This window comes from Anarhichas minor, unplaced genomic scaffold (genome assembly GCF_050575085.1).
Source record: "Anarhichas minor isolate MPS153535 unplaced genomic scaffold, ASM5057508v1 ptg000024l, whole genome shotgun sequence".
Classification (NCBI taxonomy): Eukaryota; Metazoa; Chordata; class Actinopteri; order Perciformes; family Anarhichadidae; genus Anarhichas; species Anarhichas minor.
The window spans coordinates 8,817,692-8,835,312 of record NW_027466470.1 but is presented as its reverse complement, the minus strand read 5'-3'; the positions used below and the strand labels follow the sequence as shown (position 1 = coordinate 8,835,312).

Here is a 17,621-nt window from a genome sequence, read left to right as displayed (position 1 = left end):
TTGAGTGAAGTACTACATGGCTTAATAAAAAGAAATATACCTTCAGTACTGTGAGAGTCTCGACTGGAGACATGAAATGATTTAATTAATAAATCATTTAAGTCAGGAGGCTGACATGGACATGAGTAGGATGAATATAAAATCTGGCACTGAAATGATACTTTTTGCCTGCAAACGTGTTGCAGAATAGAGGGTAGTACATACTCAGTATGTTATACAAAAGTGCTGTCAAAAGAAACACAAGCAATTTGCTAAATTACTTGCAATATACACCTAAGTGATGAAATTATTTTTGTTTTACTGTGCAGAGAATGAGAAAATCTGACACAAAACGTCAAGACCTTGCACTCGTTGGCTCTAGAAAAACCTAGGCAATGAGTTCGACGAGTCAATTTTACCCTCAAACTGGCCAATCAAAGCGTAGCATCGTCCAGCTCTGATCAAGGCTCCTACAACTCTCGGCTCTGCTTCATAGATTCTCATGCTATCAGTTCAGATTTTCTTTATTTTCAGGCTGGTTTTGTAGATTTCACAGTTCAACGTTGTGTAATATGGATACTCGTTACCCGGAGAAGTTGGAAGGAGGTATACGTTTTTAAAATGTTAGGCTACCCTTCTTCTCTTACCAAACATAAGATAATATTTATCCAGGGAGTGCAGTTAGTGACAGTGTGGGCTCCATGGTAGCTCTGACAGCTTGATGGAGCAGTAGCAGCAGGGGGCGGGGCTTAGCAAAGGGTCAACTTGTAGGAAGAAAATGGTAAATCGATATAGAAGCACAGTGATAAATGCCATGACAAGCAATATAAATTTAAGTAACGTTACACAAAGAAATAGGTAGGTTTAGTAGATAAAGGTTCCATAGTTTGTCTTACATTTTTTTTCTTTAGATTTTTCGTTAGCTAGCATCATGCTAACCAACAGCAGGCAACACAACTACAAGCAAAATAGACAAAATAGACATTTGGTTAAACAAAGCTATGTGGTGACAAAACAGGAAACCTGAAAAAAATACATGATTCTGGTGTGAATACAATGTTTTCTTGGCCCTGCCTCATTTTATGAATGTCTCTACTGCCTACCTTCAGCTGGAATCCTATTATGAATAATGCCCCATTTAGAGATCTGGGAACGGCAACAGGGAAATTCTCCGTTAGCCCTGGGACTTGCTCAAAGACTTAGTAGGACAGGGAAAAGGGAAAAGATATGTTTGCATTATAGTCAAACCATCGCTTCAGCAGTGGGTAATGATATTCACACGCATTACAGAAAAATATTCACATAGTGTTCAGAGCATTTCAGTTGTAGTTCTTGAGGCTACAGAGTGCAGAAAGACAACTGGACAAACTGCTTTAACAGTAGAACTCAAACAAACTAAGATTTCACTTTAATAGTTTCTCAGAAATAAAAAAAAACAAGTAAATTTTGTTGGAACTGGTTTTAATGGAGTGCTATTTGTCGTGATCCAGTAAGCGACACTGCGGCAGGGCTGATGATAACGTTGCTGAAAAACCAGCTAATGCTAGAGGCTTTCCACATTAATTACTCCTTTGCCCTGATACCAATAAGTCTCTGAGACATCACATCCAACTGAATTCATCTTCCCGGCCAGCAGCGAACTATCATTATAATCAACTTGTCGGATTTTCACCGGTTTGTTTACTCGGATGTGCATTATTCCAAAAACATGCGTTTTCAACTTTGTTTCCGCTTGCAACGCGGCGATGCACCCGCACTTCTAATGACTCCTGTGCCCTGTAATTTCTTTAGCGTGACAAACCCTGATTATAGGGTGGGAGTCGAGCTTCGAGCCAAGCTTCATTTTTTCTAGTTATTGTTTTGTGTTTGCTCTGTCGTTAATACGGGCCCCTGCAGCTGTGTGTCTCAATAGCTGTTTCGATGAAGCAGTGTTTAACACTAAAGTGATTTAGCACAACAGATCACTGCACTCCAGCCCGTGGCTACTGATTTCCAATGCATTGTTTGCTCAGACGCACTGGCAAATTAAACAAGGAGCGTGTTAAAAACGGAGCTGACATCGGTGGAGCCGACTGACAGCCTTTGATAGTTGAAGGTCCAGCAGTTAGCCAAGTTGTCCCCAGAAGACTAATGCACTTGTCTCGTGTCAGATTCCAGTGAGTAAACAGACAGGGACAAGTGAGAATGTAATTCATGTTGCGATAAGAAGTTCGCCACGCGGTTAAAAACTAAAATGGTGATTGACATTAAATGAAAACACCACTCTATCATCAACTGATTCCGTTCCCACAAGCTACCTCCAGATAACGGGCATAAAAGGGTCGTTCACATTATCATCCTTGTTTTCCCAAATGCTCAGCAAGAGACAACAGCGCGTCTTGTCTGCAACATCGTTCCCACCGTCTTATTCTCCCTCTTTCCTTCCGTTTCTGAAGGCATGCACACACACACCCCTCTGGCTCCGACAGCTCCGGAGTGACCACCCCGCACAGTGTGGAGCGTACAGTAATGCCATTAAGCCTCCCCCCTGGGGAATCAGTCACGCGGCGGTTTGAGCTTAGGGCCAATACAAAAGAGACCCATTTGAAATGGAGCCGAGCCCAGCCCGAGGAGGTCAGAGGGCTGTTTACAGAACAACAGTCTCTTATCGGCCGTATGCTTCCCCGAGGAGTCTCCACCGCAAACAGATAACAGCCTCCAAATAGGCGCCAGAGTGTGACCGATGGGAGCATAATCAGGTGCATTCTGCTTTGGGAGGACGAAGTGGAGGACAGGTGTGGATGATGGCGTACTCGGTTGTTAGTGGTGAGATCATATGCGAGAGGGATACGGCTTCAGTGAAAACATACAGTAGATAAATAAAATGTTGCCACACTCTGCCTCCCTCTCAAAAGACCGTGAAAATGTATATGATAGTTAATGCTGTTTTCTTCTCGTCCTCATAACCATTATTCAACTGGACCGGTGAGGCCTGATTCATCCTCAGGGATCGCTTCATTATTGAACAGTTAAATGGTCAATAGGTTCAGCTAAGGCAGCTTTTAGCACAAGGGCAAATAGACAGTGTAAAAGCCAATGCAAATAACTGGCACTCAAACCAGGCCTAATGCATTAATGACTGCATGACGTGTGCTAATGTGACGGCTACAGATTCAGACTGACAGTAATGGAGAATTTTGCCCCTGGTTATACTCGTAAGGCCCGGATGGGGAGAGGAGGAGAAGGGATGTACACCTGCCTGGTGCCTGAGCCTTGACAGAAACCTAATAAATAACAGGAGACAAGGTGAAACAGCAGTAGCAGCCCCCCACCTCCTCCTCTCACTGCAACCACCTACACTACACCGCCAGTTGTGTGAGGAGCAGCCGCCTATGCGGACAGCTTTTTGGCACGAAACAGAGTCTCCTCCAAGTTAGCAAAGTGCACTTGTCCCGTGAAGGAGGCAACTTGAGTTATTCATGAAATTACGCAAGAAACTTTGCACCTTTTAGCTACGTGACTCCAGCGTCAAAGCGGTGGCAGGACTTTCATTTGACAGGACTTGAAATTAAAGCTTCACGCTCCAGGTCAAGGCTATACGCTCACCTGAACCAAATATCAAAGTGTGCTCTATCAGAATCAATTTCAGTCCACATGCTAACCCCTTAGGCGACAATGCTGAATAGAAACTAGCTGATTGAACGGCAGCTTTTGAAGATAAGTGAGGTACGTGCCGGGGTCGGGGTCGATTCAATCCAAGTGTAAAACCATCGGAGAAACTGCCAGTCAGTGGTCTCTGATGTAGATTTAATTCTAAGGACAGCAGGAGCTTTTCAAATAACAAAAAATAAAACGCACCTTTTTTTTAAAATTTTGAATAAAAGTGAGCTGCCATCCACCGCAGATATGATGCCTAACTATCAATAGAGCAGACGCGCTGTAATGATTTAAACTGATTCAAACTGCTTCTCCTACTCCTCCCTCGGTGCCTCCTCGTCACCATTAATAACAATTGAGACCCTTGGAGCATTAATTAGTGAGATTTTCCTGGGTGCCTTGACTCTCTGAGCCACCTACAACGAATGCAGACTTCAGTAAACATGATCTGCTGCATAGTAAGTTGTTGTTTTTCTACCGAGGGTTGTTTTCTTTCTTTTTTTTTTTATTTTTTTTTTTTAGACATGGTGATGAGATCACAGAATTGTTCGAGCATGCCTTACTCACACACACACACACACACACACACACACACACACACACACACACAAACACTTCCTCTCTCTTACAAACACTCCCCTCTCTGTCTCTCACCCGCTCTTCATTAGGCAGCCCCTGCGCTGGCCTGTGTGTGATTCATTAGCTTTTATCCTCTTCATTTGAAGAAGGAGCTGTGTATAATTAGAGCATCTCTGTTTGTCCAGCATCCTTCACACAGTCACATCTCAAGGCCAATTATCATTCCGTTGCAGAGCTCCCAGATAACAGAGCCACATCAGCCGCCTCGAGAACCAACTTCAAACTATTACCGCCTCTCAAGTATGTAAATAAAATCACTTGCAAATCAACAGCTAATGATTGAATGTGGAGTGGCACTCAAGGGATATGAAGATGATGAACCATATTGGTAAGACTTTGTGTTTGAAGGGCCTGCAATAGGCCAGCACTTAACTTCCCATACTTACAGTGCAGACTTTGGGTGTTTTTGGACAGTCACATGTTTGTTGTTGTGTTGGCTCTGTACTTTGGCTTCAACCGCGAAAGTCATCGTTTTATTTCAAAGTGCCGTCAGCTTTAATTTAATCTCCAAGCCTTAGATTGAGCTTTAATTTCAAACTCATGTTATTGAACAGTAGCCATTTTATACAAAGCCCCCCCCCCCCCCCCACCCATCTCAAGACAGTGCAGCAGGACAATGATCTCAAAACATAGAGTGAAAGCTCCCAAAGAGCTTTTGATGGTCAACAGTGTAATGTTGTTTACAGGCCGGGGTCAGTCATCTGACTGTGTCTAAATGATCACGTGTTTGACTCGCTGCAGACCAGAGTGTCAGCTGATGCTTGGGGGTCATTGCTCGGTAAAGGGTTCAACACAGAATATCAAATATGCGCTGCACGTCATAGGCAGACAGCGTGTTGGTAGTGGTCTCTGAATTAAACAATCTAACCAGAAGAAAGTGGCATTTGCAGGTAAGTTGACATGCTGTTTAATGTGCTGCATCCGAGCATCGGATTAGCTCATTACTAGCCAATTGCTTTCTGTGCCCTAAAAAGGGGTCTAAAAAGGGCTACACTCTGTGCAGTGCTCATCTGATGAAGATGTGAACACCTCCACATTAAAGCTGAGCGTCAGGACGAACTCATAGGAAATTTGAAATCCCATGTGTACAGAGACAAAAATGTGCCACTGTGCAAATAGACTGCACTTTCCGTTACCTTCTTAAGCCAACCCGTAATACCACTTTTATTCACTTTTAGTTTGTTTTTCACAGAAGTTAAAGACCGTTTATGAAGTAAAAAACTATCACAATGTGACGTAAATTTAAAACATTCCATCACCTGTTTATCAGGAAATCATACTGATCCTCGACTGTAAACACAATCTATGAATTAATGTGTCCCACGTGAATACAGTTGTGTAACAAACCGGCTTATGTACCATGTAAAAAGGGTTACAAACTGTGTCTATAATACAAGATTGAAGAGGACAGATCCCTGATTTAATCTCTGCATTGGTTCTGTTACCTGCTGCCTAAATGAATGGAAAAGTCCACCTTTGGTTGCTCTTGCACCGCTATGCATCATCATTTTTGTGATGTTTTACGGTGTCTCTGAAGTTATTTTGTAATGAAATGCGGTTAACTTTTTTCGACTTTTCCTCAACCTCTCTTATCTCCTACTTCAGTTACTGATTTCCTACATTTCCAAGAATGCCTCGTGGCAACTTCCAGAGAACAGATGCTGACTTCTCCCATTGAGACAAAGCTGAATAATGCGTCAAGCTGTGTGCCCTTCGCTAAGAAAGCAACATGTTTTCTGATTCTGCTATGATAAGTCTAATGAGGATAGCAAATCACTAGACCTCTTCCTCTTATATGATGGATTTTTCACAACAACAAAAAATTCTTCTTGATCCTTTTGAAGGACACCTGTTTCCTACAAGTGCTTCTGATAGCAGATTATTTTATATTTCATTTTGCAATGTGGATGGTCTGGAAATATCTTGATGTGATATCATGTTGCATAAAATAAATGTTTAACCCCAAAAAAACAAATGGACCAATGCTACTTACATCACTGACAGCTGTTTTGCTTTAGTGTCGGGTGTATTTATCGGGCGTTTGCTATTGAGTGTAAAACTAAGATGCACAGATATTGACAGGCCACACAATGTACAATAAGGTACTGAAGTCCTGTAGACCCGTTAGAAATCAGACTGCAGTGATCATATTTTTCACTCGACCTCTCTACTCGTGAAGTATGGATAATACTCCCGTCAGTCTAGTCACTTCAAACGAATGGTCTACACTCCCAATGTGTGCAAGTTCCTAAAGTTTCGTTTTTAAAGTACCCCCCCCCTTCCCGTCTACCTGCTGTGATCAGTCTTAAGACAGCCCTGCTGACAAACTCAGACACTTTTCGAGGAACTCACACATGTACCCGCAGTGTTTGAACAGCTTCAGTAAATCCATGTGTTTCCACTGCATTCATTATCATCACAATAAAAGTGTCTGAAAAGCAAAATTACAGAAGAATGTAGACACCTCACTTTCTGCTTTGTACTATCATCAATCACCATGGAGCTTTTTTTTCCCCCTCCTCCTCCAACATTGGTTGAAGCCATCGAGAAAGAAAGAAAGAAATTTTTAAAAAAAATCACATGCATATTTAATTTCATTCTCCACTGGCTCACACAAAGGAAACTGCCACCCTTCAGGACACCTTTTGCAAAAGTCTCTATTAAATCTGAGTCAGCTGGGAGAAGAGGAAGGAGGAAAGAAGAAACATTTCATGAGTGAAAAACTATCTAAATTATTGCCAGACTTCAAATGAAGTGCCGTTTATCTTCCCAAGCAGCCAATGTATTGTTTTACTCCTTAGTCACCGCTTGGATGGCAATCAGGATCGGTCAACCAGGACGCTATCGGCAGCAGTCACTCCGCAATGACAAACTGCAGCTCTACACTCCAAGCGTGGGCATTATTCTCAACACATGGCTCACCCCTATCAGAAAACAAGGCAGGTTTTATGGCTGCTGGAAAAGGTGGTAAACATAACAAAGCGCACAGCTCCCTGGAATTTAATGTGCTCGGGCAAAAGACAGAGTATAGATATCAAAGGCCAGACCTTCTAGAAAAAAACAAAAAACTGTCCTCATAATGTAGAAAACAGAAGCACTGGCAATACACAACAAGTGATTTATGGTGTTGCTGTTTTCTTTTCTTTTTTTTGCTTTCTCTCTGAACCTAGAGCATCCAGTGGGCATTGTGAATGCAACAGGGAGGGGAGAAGAAAAAAAAAAGAGCAGTTCATCTCTACCGCGCCACTAGGAGCAGACATGCAGGTGCGTAAACAAGCTCACGAAGGAAGGCGATGAAACTGATGCAGAGTGATCCTGATCATGGAGGTTTTTTTTTACTGCGGAAATTAAAAGACCTCCAAAGGACTGTTTCTCTGTGATCGAATTGATACCGTGCACTGAAGTAGACTACTCTGGTTACCTCCGTGATCTAATTATCACATGAGCCGTCATCACATATACTCTCCATAACAAATGTCTCGAGCCGCATGCACAGGCTCACATTTAGCCCCTCCATCCGCGTGTGGCTAATCCGTCACCTCGCCAGAGAGAGCAACACACGTCCAATTGATTTTCTCCTGGTTTACATATTTACACACACACTCATGCAATTAGGAGCACATTTATCGATGGTTTCGGCCCCACTGGGAGCCCTACAGTGCAGCCCACTCCAATAAATCTCCCGGTCCTGAGGCTGCCGGCGAGAAAGACTGATGAACCTCACACACAAATGGACTGGGAATACTTTTGGGCTGCAGGGTAAGAGAGTTCTCAGTCACTAAAATTGACCCCCGGCGATCATGCTGCTTGATAAAAAACATCTAATTTATGATAAAACTGTTTAATGCATCTTCTGAAGGTCTCTCTTCTATATGGCCTCTGTGAAAAGATCACAGATAGGAATGAGAGCAGCTTGAAGAAAGTGGAGACACAAAAACAAAACAAAAATGTAATTTTTTCCAGCAGCTTATGTGTTTTGTTTAATCAGACTTAATCAAACAGACATTTTTACACCAATACTTTCCAAAGTGCATCTGAATTCTGATCTATGCGTCTGACTCGTGGTCCTCCGCTCGGAGCAGCTTCACTTCATCATATTGGTATCATATTATATGTGTGCCATGCTGCCCCCAGCAGGCTCTGCGAAAAATGCATCAGTTATCTGTTGAATCCCAGGGCATCCAGCAGCTACAACTGAAGCCACACTTCACAGAACAACTTCACCTCACACACACACACACACACACACACACACACACAGCGCTTCCTCAGAGTCTAAGCAGGATAGAAAATAAAACCCATTCAGACATGGGGCCACATTTTGATCAAGTTTCCAAATGCAACTCTAATTGTATTGGCAGTATGGGTCACCCTCAGACTGGACATTCATTGTCTCTATATTGATTGGCATTAATAAAGGCTAATGCACCATTTTACACATAGATAATGCCTTAATGGAGATAAAAGAATGACCCCTTAAGGGGCTGAATTAGACTCGGAATATTGAGTCCCCCTAGGCAATCTACAGCCATTACACTGAAACTAAAAGTCTGCTCTATTATTTCAGTAATTCCAATAAGCCATATCACTGTGTAATACCAATGAACTTTCTCCACAAAAGCTTTGAATAGCTAGACGTGCAGCAAATGAAGTTGCCCTTGTGGCCCGAATGACATTAATCCGAGTAGGAGTGTTGTGTTTGTAACGATGGGGGAGGCCTGCATCAACAGTCGATGAAACAACAAATCCATCAAATTTGCAGAGAAACTCGAAAATAAATGAGACAAAGCAAACACTTTTCAGAGACAACCAAAAGCATGTATTCTCAGAGTGCATGCAAGTTCTATTCACATTTTGACTTTTAAGCCAGTTAATTTAATTAAAATAGCTACTAAATACAAAGTGCATTACATGAACCGCCCATTCTTTCAGGGCACTTAGTGGAAAAAAAGGGAAATAAACAAATAAGTGTCATGTATAGACTACGGTAGTAGAGGTGTATGACACATTGAATTTGATATGATGTATAGAAGTGGAATTGTTTATGCACTTAGGATGGAAAACACTGGGACGAAGAAGAAAACAACATGCCCACCAAATATAATTCATATTTTAGGTGGTTAGCTCCACGACAAAGTGACAGCAATGTCAACATGGTCACTGTGACATTACGGATTAAGTTCACTCGGGAGTTTACGGTGAAACAATGACGGTTTAAGTCTCGCTTGGCTAATCGCCTCTCCGTATACAACCGACGGCACACGCGGCGACACTTCAGCGCGTGGATCCCTTGAGGTTAATCACATTAGACAGCAACTTATCAAGATAAAGTTAGACACAAACATTAAACTCCATCAACTTGTGAGTCACGCAAATCGTGGCATTGAAAGCAGAGGAGCCGTAGGGGAGCTGCTCCGGTGCCCGTAGCGCACCTGCTCGTTGCGCACAGCGGCACAAAAGGTGAGAAATAACTACTGCCGGTGAAAGGCAGCGTTGTAGCGGCAAAACTGGTACAAATTGGAGCAAAATGTATATTTTAAGCTCATTTTGTCTACAACATGCCATCCTTTGAGTAACTTGCGTTACTTTCCCGGTGCCAAACGCACGCACATCGCCACGCACATCAGACAAAGCTAATAAACACCACAAACATTAAACAAAGCTAATTTCACCGCACAGTTATTAGTAAAATTGCGAGTAAACTACCAGGCAAAAATAGTGGGCAAACTGACTTTCAGTGCCTTTCCCCTCCACTCTGTCTCGCGGCTGAAGCGTAAAACAGGACTGCGCATATGTTCTGTACGTGTAAACATTTCCAGGTAATCCTCCTTACCTTTAAAAACTTCCCCTCGTGCCGACAGCAGCAGGGTAATTGCAGCAAACAAGCAATTGATAACTTTATCCATGTCGACAGCGCCGTCGTAGCGTTAACCCCCCCAGCCGCGGGGTTAACTGGCAACTCTTCTTTCTTTATTGCAACTTGAATCCTACCTCTACTTTTTAGTGTCAAATCTAAAGTGTCTTCGGCCCTGTCCCTCTGTCCCTGGCGCGCTGTCGGGCTGTGAGAGGACACTGTCGCCGACGCGGCTGCTCCTTGCCGGCTTGCTCCACACTTGGAGGAGGAATGTGTGAGTGAGTCTTGATTCCGGAATTACGCGTGGATTGAGAGGTCCGGCAGCTCCAGGAGAGCAGCGGCTGTGCGCGCGCCGTGTCCCCGGTAGAGGGCGCGCGTGAGCCCCCGCCTGTGAGTAGAGCAGACAGGCGGAGTTGTGCCCTCCTCCTCCTCCTCCTCCTCCTCCTCCTCCTCCTGGCACTCTATTGGCGTTTATTTGGACCAGCTTGTGGGAGAAGTTGGTTCGAGGTGAAGTAGTGCATTTAACCCGGGCCATGTAAAGAACCTGTGGGCTGTTTACCAAGTCAGCCATCATTAATTTAAGGTGGTGATACAACATTAATAATAACAGCTTTAGATTATCATAAAGTAATATCTAACATTAACAAAAATGGAAGAATTATTATATGATTATTTTCTAATGAAGCACAATATGTAGAAAGGTATTAACATGGGTAACCCCTTCCCTTTCCCTTTACCACAAACTGGACATTTGCTGCAGGGGACAAAATAGAGAAATTAGTAGTCTATCTCACCAAATAAGTAAATATGTCATGCTTTGTGTCTTATGTGAGATATGCATGAGCAAATATACGTGTCTTTTGTTTGCCAGAAAGTAGTTCAAAGACAAAGAAATGTTGCTACAGGATATTATCTTACATAGTGATGTCATCTATGTGTGAGGTCACTTAGACCTGAGTCTTGTGAGTTAACTCGTATAGAACTCCAACAACAGAAAAACTAAATTGACTTATTTCGGCTTTTGGGAGCAGTTCTGTATAAAAATGCATTGTCAACACCAATCACAGATATAGATCATAATATCCTTTGAATTTAACCATGATTTAAAGCTGCGGTGTCTGAGACCCCAAACTGAAGTAATGCGTCATTTTCTGTAGCAGAATTCTTCAGAATATTCTCAGTTCAGAATCAAGTTCATAATGAAGACAGACTGAATTTAAAAAAAAACTTTACACTGGTTATCATTTAGGTACAAATATGAATGGGTTATTATCAGAAAGCCATCATTTTGAATGTCAATTAATGAATGAATGAATCCCAATCTGCTGATGAAGATCATGTGATATGAAGAAAATTAAGCCCTTTTAATGCTCAACTTGACACGTTAGTTTATTAAGGCAATATTTCCTTAAAATATTTTCCAGCTGGATTCTTAATCACAGTTCACCTTGTGTGTCCTTTATGATTTAAATTCATGCATTGATCCCATTAAAGGGAAACACAGGCCAACCTTCAAGAGGAGCTCAGTGGTTGACATGTCATAACAGAGCCACATCGTCACACACACACACATTCATTTCAGCTTTAATGAATCAATAATGATGCCTTACTTTAATATATGCAAATATTTGTTCAAAATTAGTCTTATCTGAGACGGCAAGTGCAAACAACTGGAGGGTTTTCTCAGAGCAATGTCAAACAGAGGGATGGAGAAGCAACTAATGACAAAGTCAACCAATGTCATTCCCTTATTGTTTTTTGCATGCATAAACACACATGGTGATTTCACTTGTACCAGCACTTTTCATTGCTAATTAAAATGCAGCCAAATTGACATGGGTCTACATTTAGCCTGAAAATGACCTTGTGTTGTCAAGGATATATGGCTCCGGTTGTTGTTTTTCTCCATAAGTTCTCGAAACAATGGCTGAAGCATTTCATAGAAGCGCCACATGTTTTTGTTTTTGTGGTTTTTAGGTATTGTCTCGGCTGAAGCAGTTATGTTGCCAGGAATGCATGAATACCAGTCTGAGCCGAGCTGTCATGGGAATTGATGAGAATGTAAACTCCTCCGATTGGATGGAGGAATGAATGGATAGCATCATTGTTTGCACTCGCCAAGAGAGAGAGAGAGAGAGAGAGAGAGACAGAGAGAGACAAAGAGAGAGACAGAGAGTGTTTGTGAGTGTGTGATTGAGGGCTGTGTTTTAGGTTCTTCATAAACACAGTCCTAAATCATGTTCAACAAATTGGCCTATATCTTATCTCTTCAACACCAGCCATTGTGTTCCAAATGTGTTCTTTTGTATTGATTTTAGACTGGATTTTACATAGAAGTGGATATTGTTCGCAATTTCTTTCAGAAATCCGTTTTTGTCAGGTTTACATAGGTTTTCATTTGTACAACTTGGAGAAGCCGAAGTTGGTCATTTGCCACGACTTTGATCTAGTTCAAACATTTATCCAGTGCTTAGCTTTTTCACCATTTTGCTTTTAGTTAACAGTTTTGACAATTTTCCAGCATTATTTTCGGTAACCTTTTCCACCATTTATCCATTATTTTCGCTTATGTTTTCAATCAAATCATCATTTCCATTTTGTCAAAGTAAATGAGTTAAGAACCCCTGTATTAGAATCAATGAACGCCTTCATCTGTGATAACAAAAACAAGCCCTGTGCCACATGTACTTGCCACTTTTATTTTTACCCAGTAACCTTTCACAAGCTTAGGCTACTTTCATCGCGCTCTCAAAGCAAGATACAGAAAGACGATGACATTACAGTGATTGAACAGGAAGGAAGTGGCTCCAAAATTGATACCAGACCAGGATCAAAAGATTCCATATCCTCAAAGGTTATAACAGCGGCCTACCATTTCAGTGACTCACTGTTGCTGATTTCTGAACAACATACTGTGCTATTGAATAGGTGATATTGACATTTCATTGTGGAGAGCCGCCGCCAGCCAAGGAAGAACCTGTCAGCCTTCAGCAAATCTATTCTCACTCATATTTCTCCCCGCAGGGACAGTTTGAATCAGTTAAACACAAGAATGATGAGCTAAATAATATGTTGTAGTAATTGACATAAGTGGCAGTATAATGCTGTTTGTCAATAATGCCAATCACCTCACCCTATGTGAGGAGTCTCAGTGTGACTGAATAAATCACAGAAACTTCTCTCCATAGTGAGCTTCTCCTCATGTGGCTGCCAAACAACAGTGATTTTATTTAATTCCATTCTGATTATCCCATGCCTTGATTGTCAAAAGTTCAATATGAGATTGATTAGCTGTCCTTCATAGTCACTGGCTGCTGGTGATGCTAAACTGTTTTCCAAGCTTTGGCTTATTAATGCAAAATACCTTTGAATGAAGAACACGGGTGTCAATCTGTGCTCACCCAGTTGTTATATTTTGCTCAGTGTCTCATTATAAAGCACAGTTATCGGAGCACGCAGCAATTAAATGGGATCAGCAAATCCTACAAAGCTTGCTAAGTGCAGTCATGGGTGATCCCCGGTGTACAGCTGACCACTATAGTGAGTGAGAAACGTTGAGTGGAATGAGGTGCATCGCCAGACTGCAAAGATTAATTTTAATTAATTGTCATAGAAGTGTGTTTTACTTGACTGTACACAGGTCAATGTTTGCATTTCAAAAGACCCCCGACCTTTCGATTATGAAATCAGAATAATTGTTTTAGACTGTTAGTTACTGATGGAATGTTTCTGTCTATCACTATACAGTATATATATATATATATATATATATATATATATATATACACATGTATATGTTCAGTTAATGCTAAACAAGTTGCACAAGACGCCAAAGTCATTGTATTTTGTATTATCACTAAAATAGTAACACAACCACAGAGCACCTGAATTCAGGTCATCTGACTCACATTGATGCAATATCTTTATAGAAGCTTTATTTGACAACATGTCCCATGATCACTATCTAGGACAAAGACTTATTCAGGAGGGGTTCATCCATCATGAATGCGTGGGTTGTTCGTGTATGTGTGTGTGTGTGTGTGTGTGTGTGTGTGTGTGTGTGTGTGTGTGTGTGTTAGAGAGAGAGAGAGAGAGAGAGAGAGAGAGAGAGAGAGGGAGAGAGGCAGAGTGGATAGCCCAGCATTCACTTTGACTAAAGTAGTAACAGGTACATACCAACAGAGGTCACTTTTATATAGCACCTTCAATCTTCACTTGTCTTAAATGTTGTGACATCTAAACCCCATTAATATCTGGGCAGCCAAGTTGACACAAACTCCGTTTAATTTACAGCAGCTCTTTTTAAACTTTTATTTCCATATGTCCTTGCTGGACAGGCATGCAATTTTTCTAGCCAATATTTACACTTTATAAAATACTAATAACATGTTACATATTTGAACATTTTTGCATGATGACTATATTAATTCATTATTGTGCTTATTTTTGCTTGATGTATATTTGGCGTGCTATTGTAATTGCTGATCCAAATTTGTAACAAAATAATCTAAAATCAAACGTCCACTTAGAAGCTTCTTGAGCTTTAATTACATATACATTTGCTTAAAATCATTTTAATTGAATTGAATAATTTGTTCCACAGTAGTCCACATCTTTTTCGTGACGCAATTTTCAATCAAGTTTTTTTTTTCCATTGCTTGAAATGGTTTGTGTGACAACACCCGACAACCTCAGATGATCTGCCACCCAGCAGCCCTGCTCTGATCCGATGGAGTGGAACTACATTTAATCAGAGTTTAAGTCCCTGTTGTGGTTTGTTTTATTATTTTGCAGATCTTAAGCCCCCCCCCCCCCCCCCTCCATCATTATTTCCACTGACTTTACGCACCTGATCCCCATGTCCTGAATCCAACAAAGAGGCTGGTGATATGTAGCTGAAGTAACCCCCGTGGCCCCGCTCTGCCACAGGCCAAACAAGATCAACTGACCAGTAATCGGCCCCCAAATGTAGACCTGTGAATTTCTGCGTGAGCCAAGCGACTTGCTCTGAACCCTTTGCTGTGGATTAACAAATGTTTGCACACGACACAGCAGTTACTTGTTGTTTATTTTTAACCCAGCTTTTGCATGACATAAAAAAAACAGGAGATAATAATATAAATACTGAATACTGGTCATTTGTGTTGAGTGATAATATCTTAATACAATTAGGCCGTTTGTGGCAACAGCTATGGCTCACAGCATGACCACCACGTGCCGACTGGTGCCAACATCCCATTATGACTCTTTTAGATTCACACCCACACACACACACACGCACACACACTCACACACGCACACACAAATGCACACACAGTGGTAGTCCCTCACGTGGGCTTGAGGTAGTTATAGAGGGCACTGAGTCCGCCTTGTAGCACCTCCTGGATAGGCTTGAGGAGGGGGTTGTGGATAATATGAAGTCCTTTATCCAGTGGGTGGCAGGCCAACCTCCCGAGCCTGCTCAGCAGGTACATTTCCATCGGCACATTTTGCAGGTCATTGAAGTCAACGTTGAGAAGTTCTAAAGACTCCAGGAAGCACAGCGTCTTAGGCAGTGTGTGGATACTGTTTCCCTCCACGATGAGGATCTTCAGGTTCACCAAGTCCTGGATCTGGTCCGCAATGGTCTCCAGGCGGTTGCAAGCCAGATGGAGAAAGACGAGGCCCTTCATGCTGTAGACGCAGGTGGGGATGTGTGCGATGCGGTTGTGGCTGAGATTGAGTTTGGTCAGGTTGTGCATGGCTGCCAGGCTGCCGGGGAGGCCCGTGATCTGGTTATTGGCCAGACTGAGCACCTCCAGGCAGGTGCAGGAGCCCAGCTCCTCTGGGACCTCGCTCAGGCGGTTGCGACAGGCGAAAAGCACGCGAAGCTTCTTTAGGAGGCTGATCTCGGCCGGGAGGCTGGACAGGTTGTTACCCCACAAGTTGAGGATCACCAGATTTTCCAGAGCGCCCAGGGCCGGGGGCAGAGAGCAGAGGCAGTTCATGGATAAGTTTAGCTTTTGTAGTTCCCGGAGCTCCCACAGCTCAGAGGGGATTTCATCGAGGGCCCGCATGGCCAGGCTGAGGGTGCTGTAGCCAAAGTGCACCGTGGTGTGTCTACGGATCCTCTCGGCGGCCGAGGACAGGCTGGGCTGGTCGTCTTTCCCAGCACACTTCCTGCCTCGATTAACACTCACCTCATTCAGCTCCTTGTTGGAGAAACTGCGAGATTGCTTCCCACCCATCGTCCCCGCAGTGCTGTTGATTCTGTCGCCTATAACAAGATGTCAGCATGCGATTAGCTGATCACCAACAATAAGAGGATCACTAACGGTGATAGCTGCTGATTGATCTCCAAAGTTCTTGAAACAGCCACGCAGATCATGATCAGTTCTACAGGTTGTCGTAGAAGTGCTGATGTTTGGCAGTTACACTGAGTTTTTCTCACCGAGTTGAGTTGCAGGCTGCTGTAATTGAGCGCTATGGGGGCTCGTGGGCTGCCTCTCCTAGACCAACTGCCTGTCTTACTGGAGTTCATACCCCAGCTGGTCCTGTCACTTTGCATGTCCACAGATAGCACCCTGCTCCCCTCCCACTACTGCAGGGCAGCGCTGCGGATAGGATGCGGTGTGAGCTCAATCAGGTGACGTTGCTGCCGAGATCACATAGCGTAACACACAGAAATACATTGGTGCTCACGTGGTACACATTATTCTGTTAACTACACCTGCTATCTTCTCTATGTGCATTGCATTTCGCACTTAAAATAATTCAGATATTTGACATACCATTGCGGGGCGACCATAATCTCTTCATACTTTTTTCTTTCCGTGACGACCACTGAACCTTTGTGCATGATCTCTTGATTATGCCACCAAGCCGACAGCCATTAAAACGCTGAATCATTTCTCAAAGAAGAAGCCGTTCTTAAAGGTATTAGTGGAACCCTATGCACAGACATGAGCTGGTTTAATCTCAAGTGCGAAAGGTTATAGAACATTCCAGAGTGTTCCTAGAAAACTCTACTGCTATTCAAAATATCATTCATGTGGCCCCGAGGGGAGAATCTCTCTTCATGTAAAAGCATACACTGTAGAGCATTTGCATTTTTGAATTTGTCTTTCCCCGAAGCAACTCACACGATGAGGCAAAAAGTTCTTCACGCTTTTTCTCTAAAAAAGTTCTCTAAGTATCTGCGTAGCATTCACGGAATGCTATTTGTTCCACTTCCTTTTAAAATGTCAAATTAGAACAATGAATATTATAGAATATTATAATCTTTTTCTGAATTTAGCTTGAGTCGTGTGATTACTTTCTACCGTATGTCTGCCTGATCAGGCCACAGCCACGGGGCGGTGGAGATATCCCATCATGCATCTGTTGAGAGGCATACAGAGTCATACAGAAAAAGACAGTCACACCTACAGTACAGGGAGTATTTCCATTTCATGCTACTTTATACTTATATTCCACTACAATTCAGAGCAAATTTCATGACGTAGACTGGTCCCAAATGGTCGACTCCATCTCC

The 17,621-nt window shown here is 42.6% G+C and overlaps 2 protein-coding genes across 3 annotated transcripts in view; both read right to left on the bottom strand.

Annotated features, from left to right (window-relative positions):
* The window catches only part of LOC142956682 (receptor-type tyrosine-protein phosphatase mu), a 141,467-nt gene extending 131,307 nt beyond the window's left edge, over nt 1-10,160 (bottom strand). For both annotated transcript variants that reach the window (XM_076098395.1, XM_076098396.1), the window contains exon 1: nt 10,088-10,160. In XM_076098395.1, the coding sequence (XP_075954510.1) occupies nt 10,088-10,160 (73 nt within the window). The remainder of the gene's footprint in view (nt 1-10,087) is intronic.
* Nucleotides 10,161-15,435: 5,275 nt separating this feature from the next.
* LOC142955901 (uncharacterized) lies at nt 15,436-16,335 on the bottom strand. The gene has a single exon (XM_076097142.1). It carries the CDS (start codon nt 16,333-16,335, stop codon nt 15,436-15,438), a length of 900 nt encoding a protein of 299 aa, XP_075953257.1.
* Between the last annotated feature and the right edge of the window lie 1,286 nt (nt 16,336-17,621).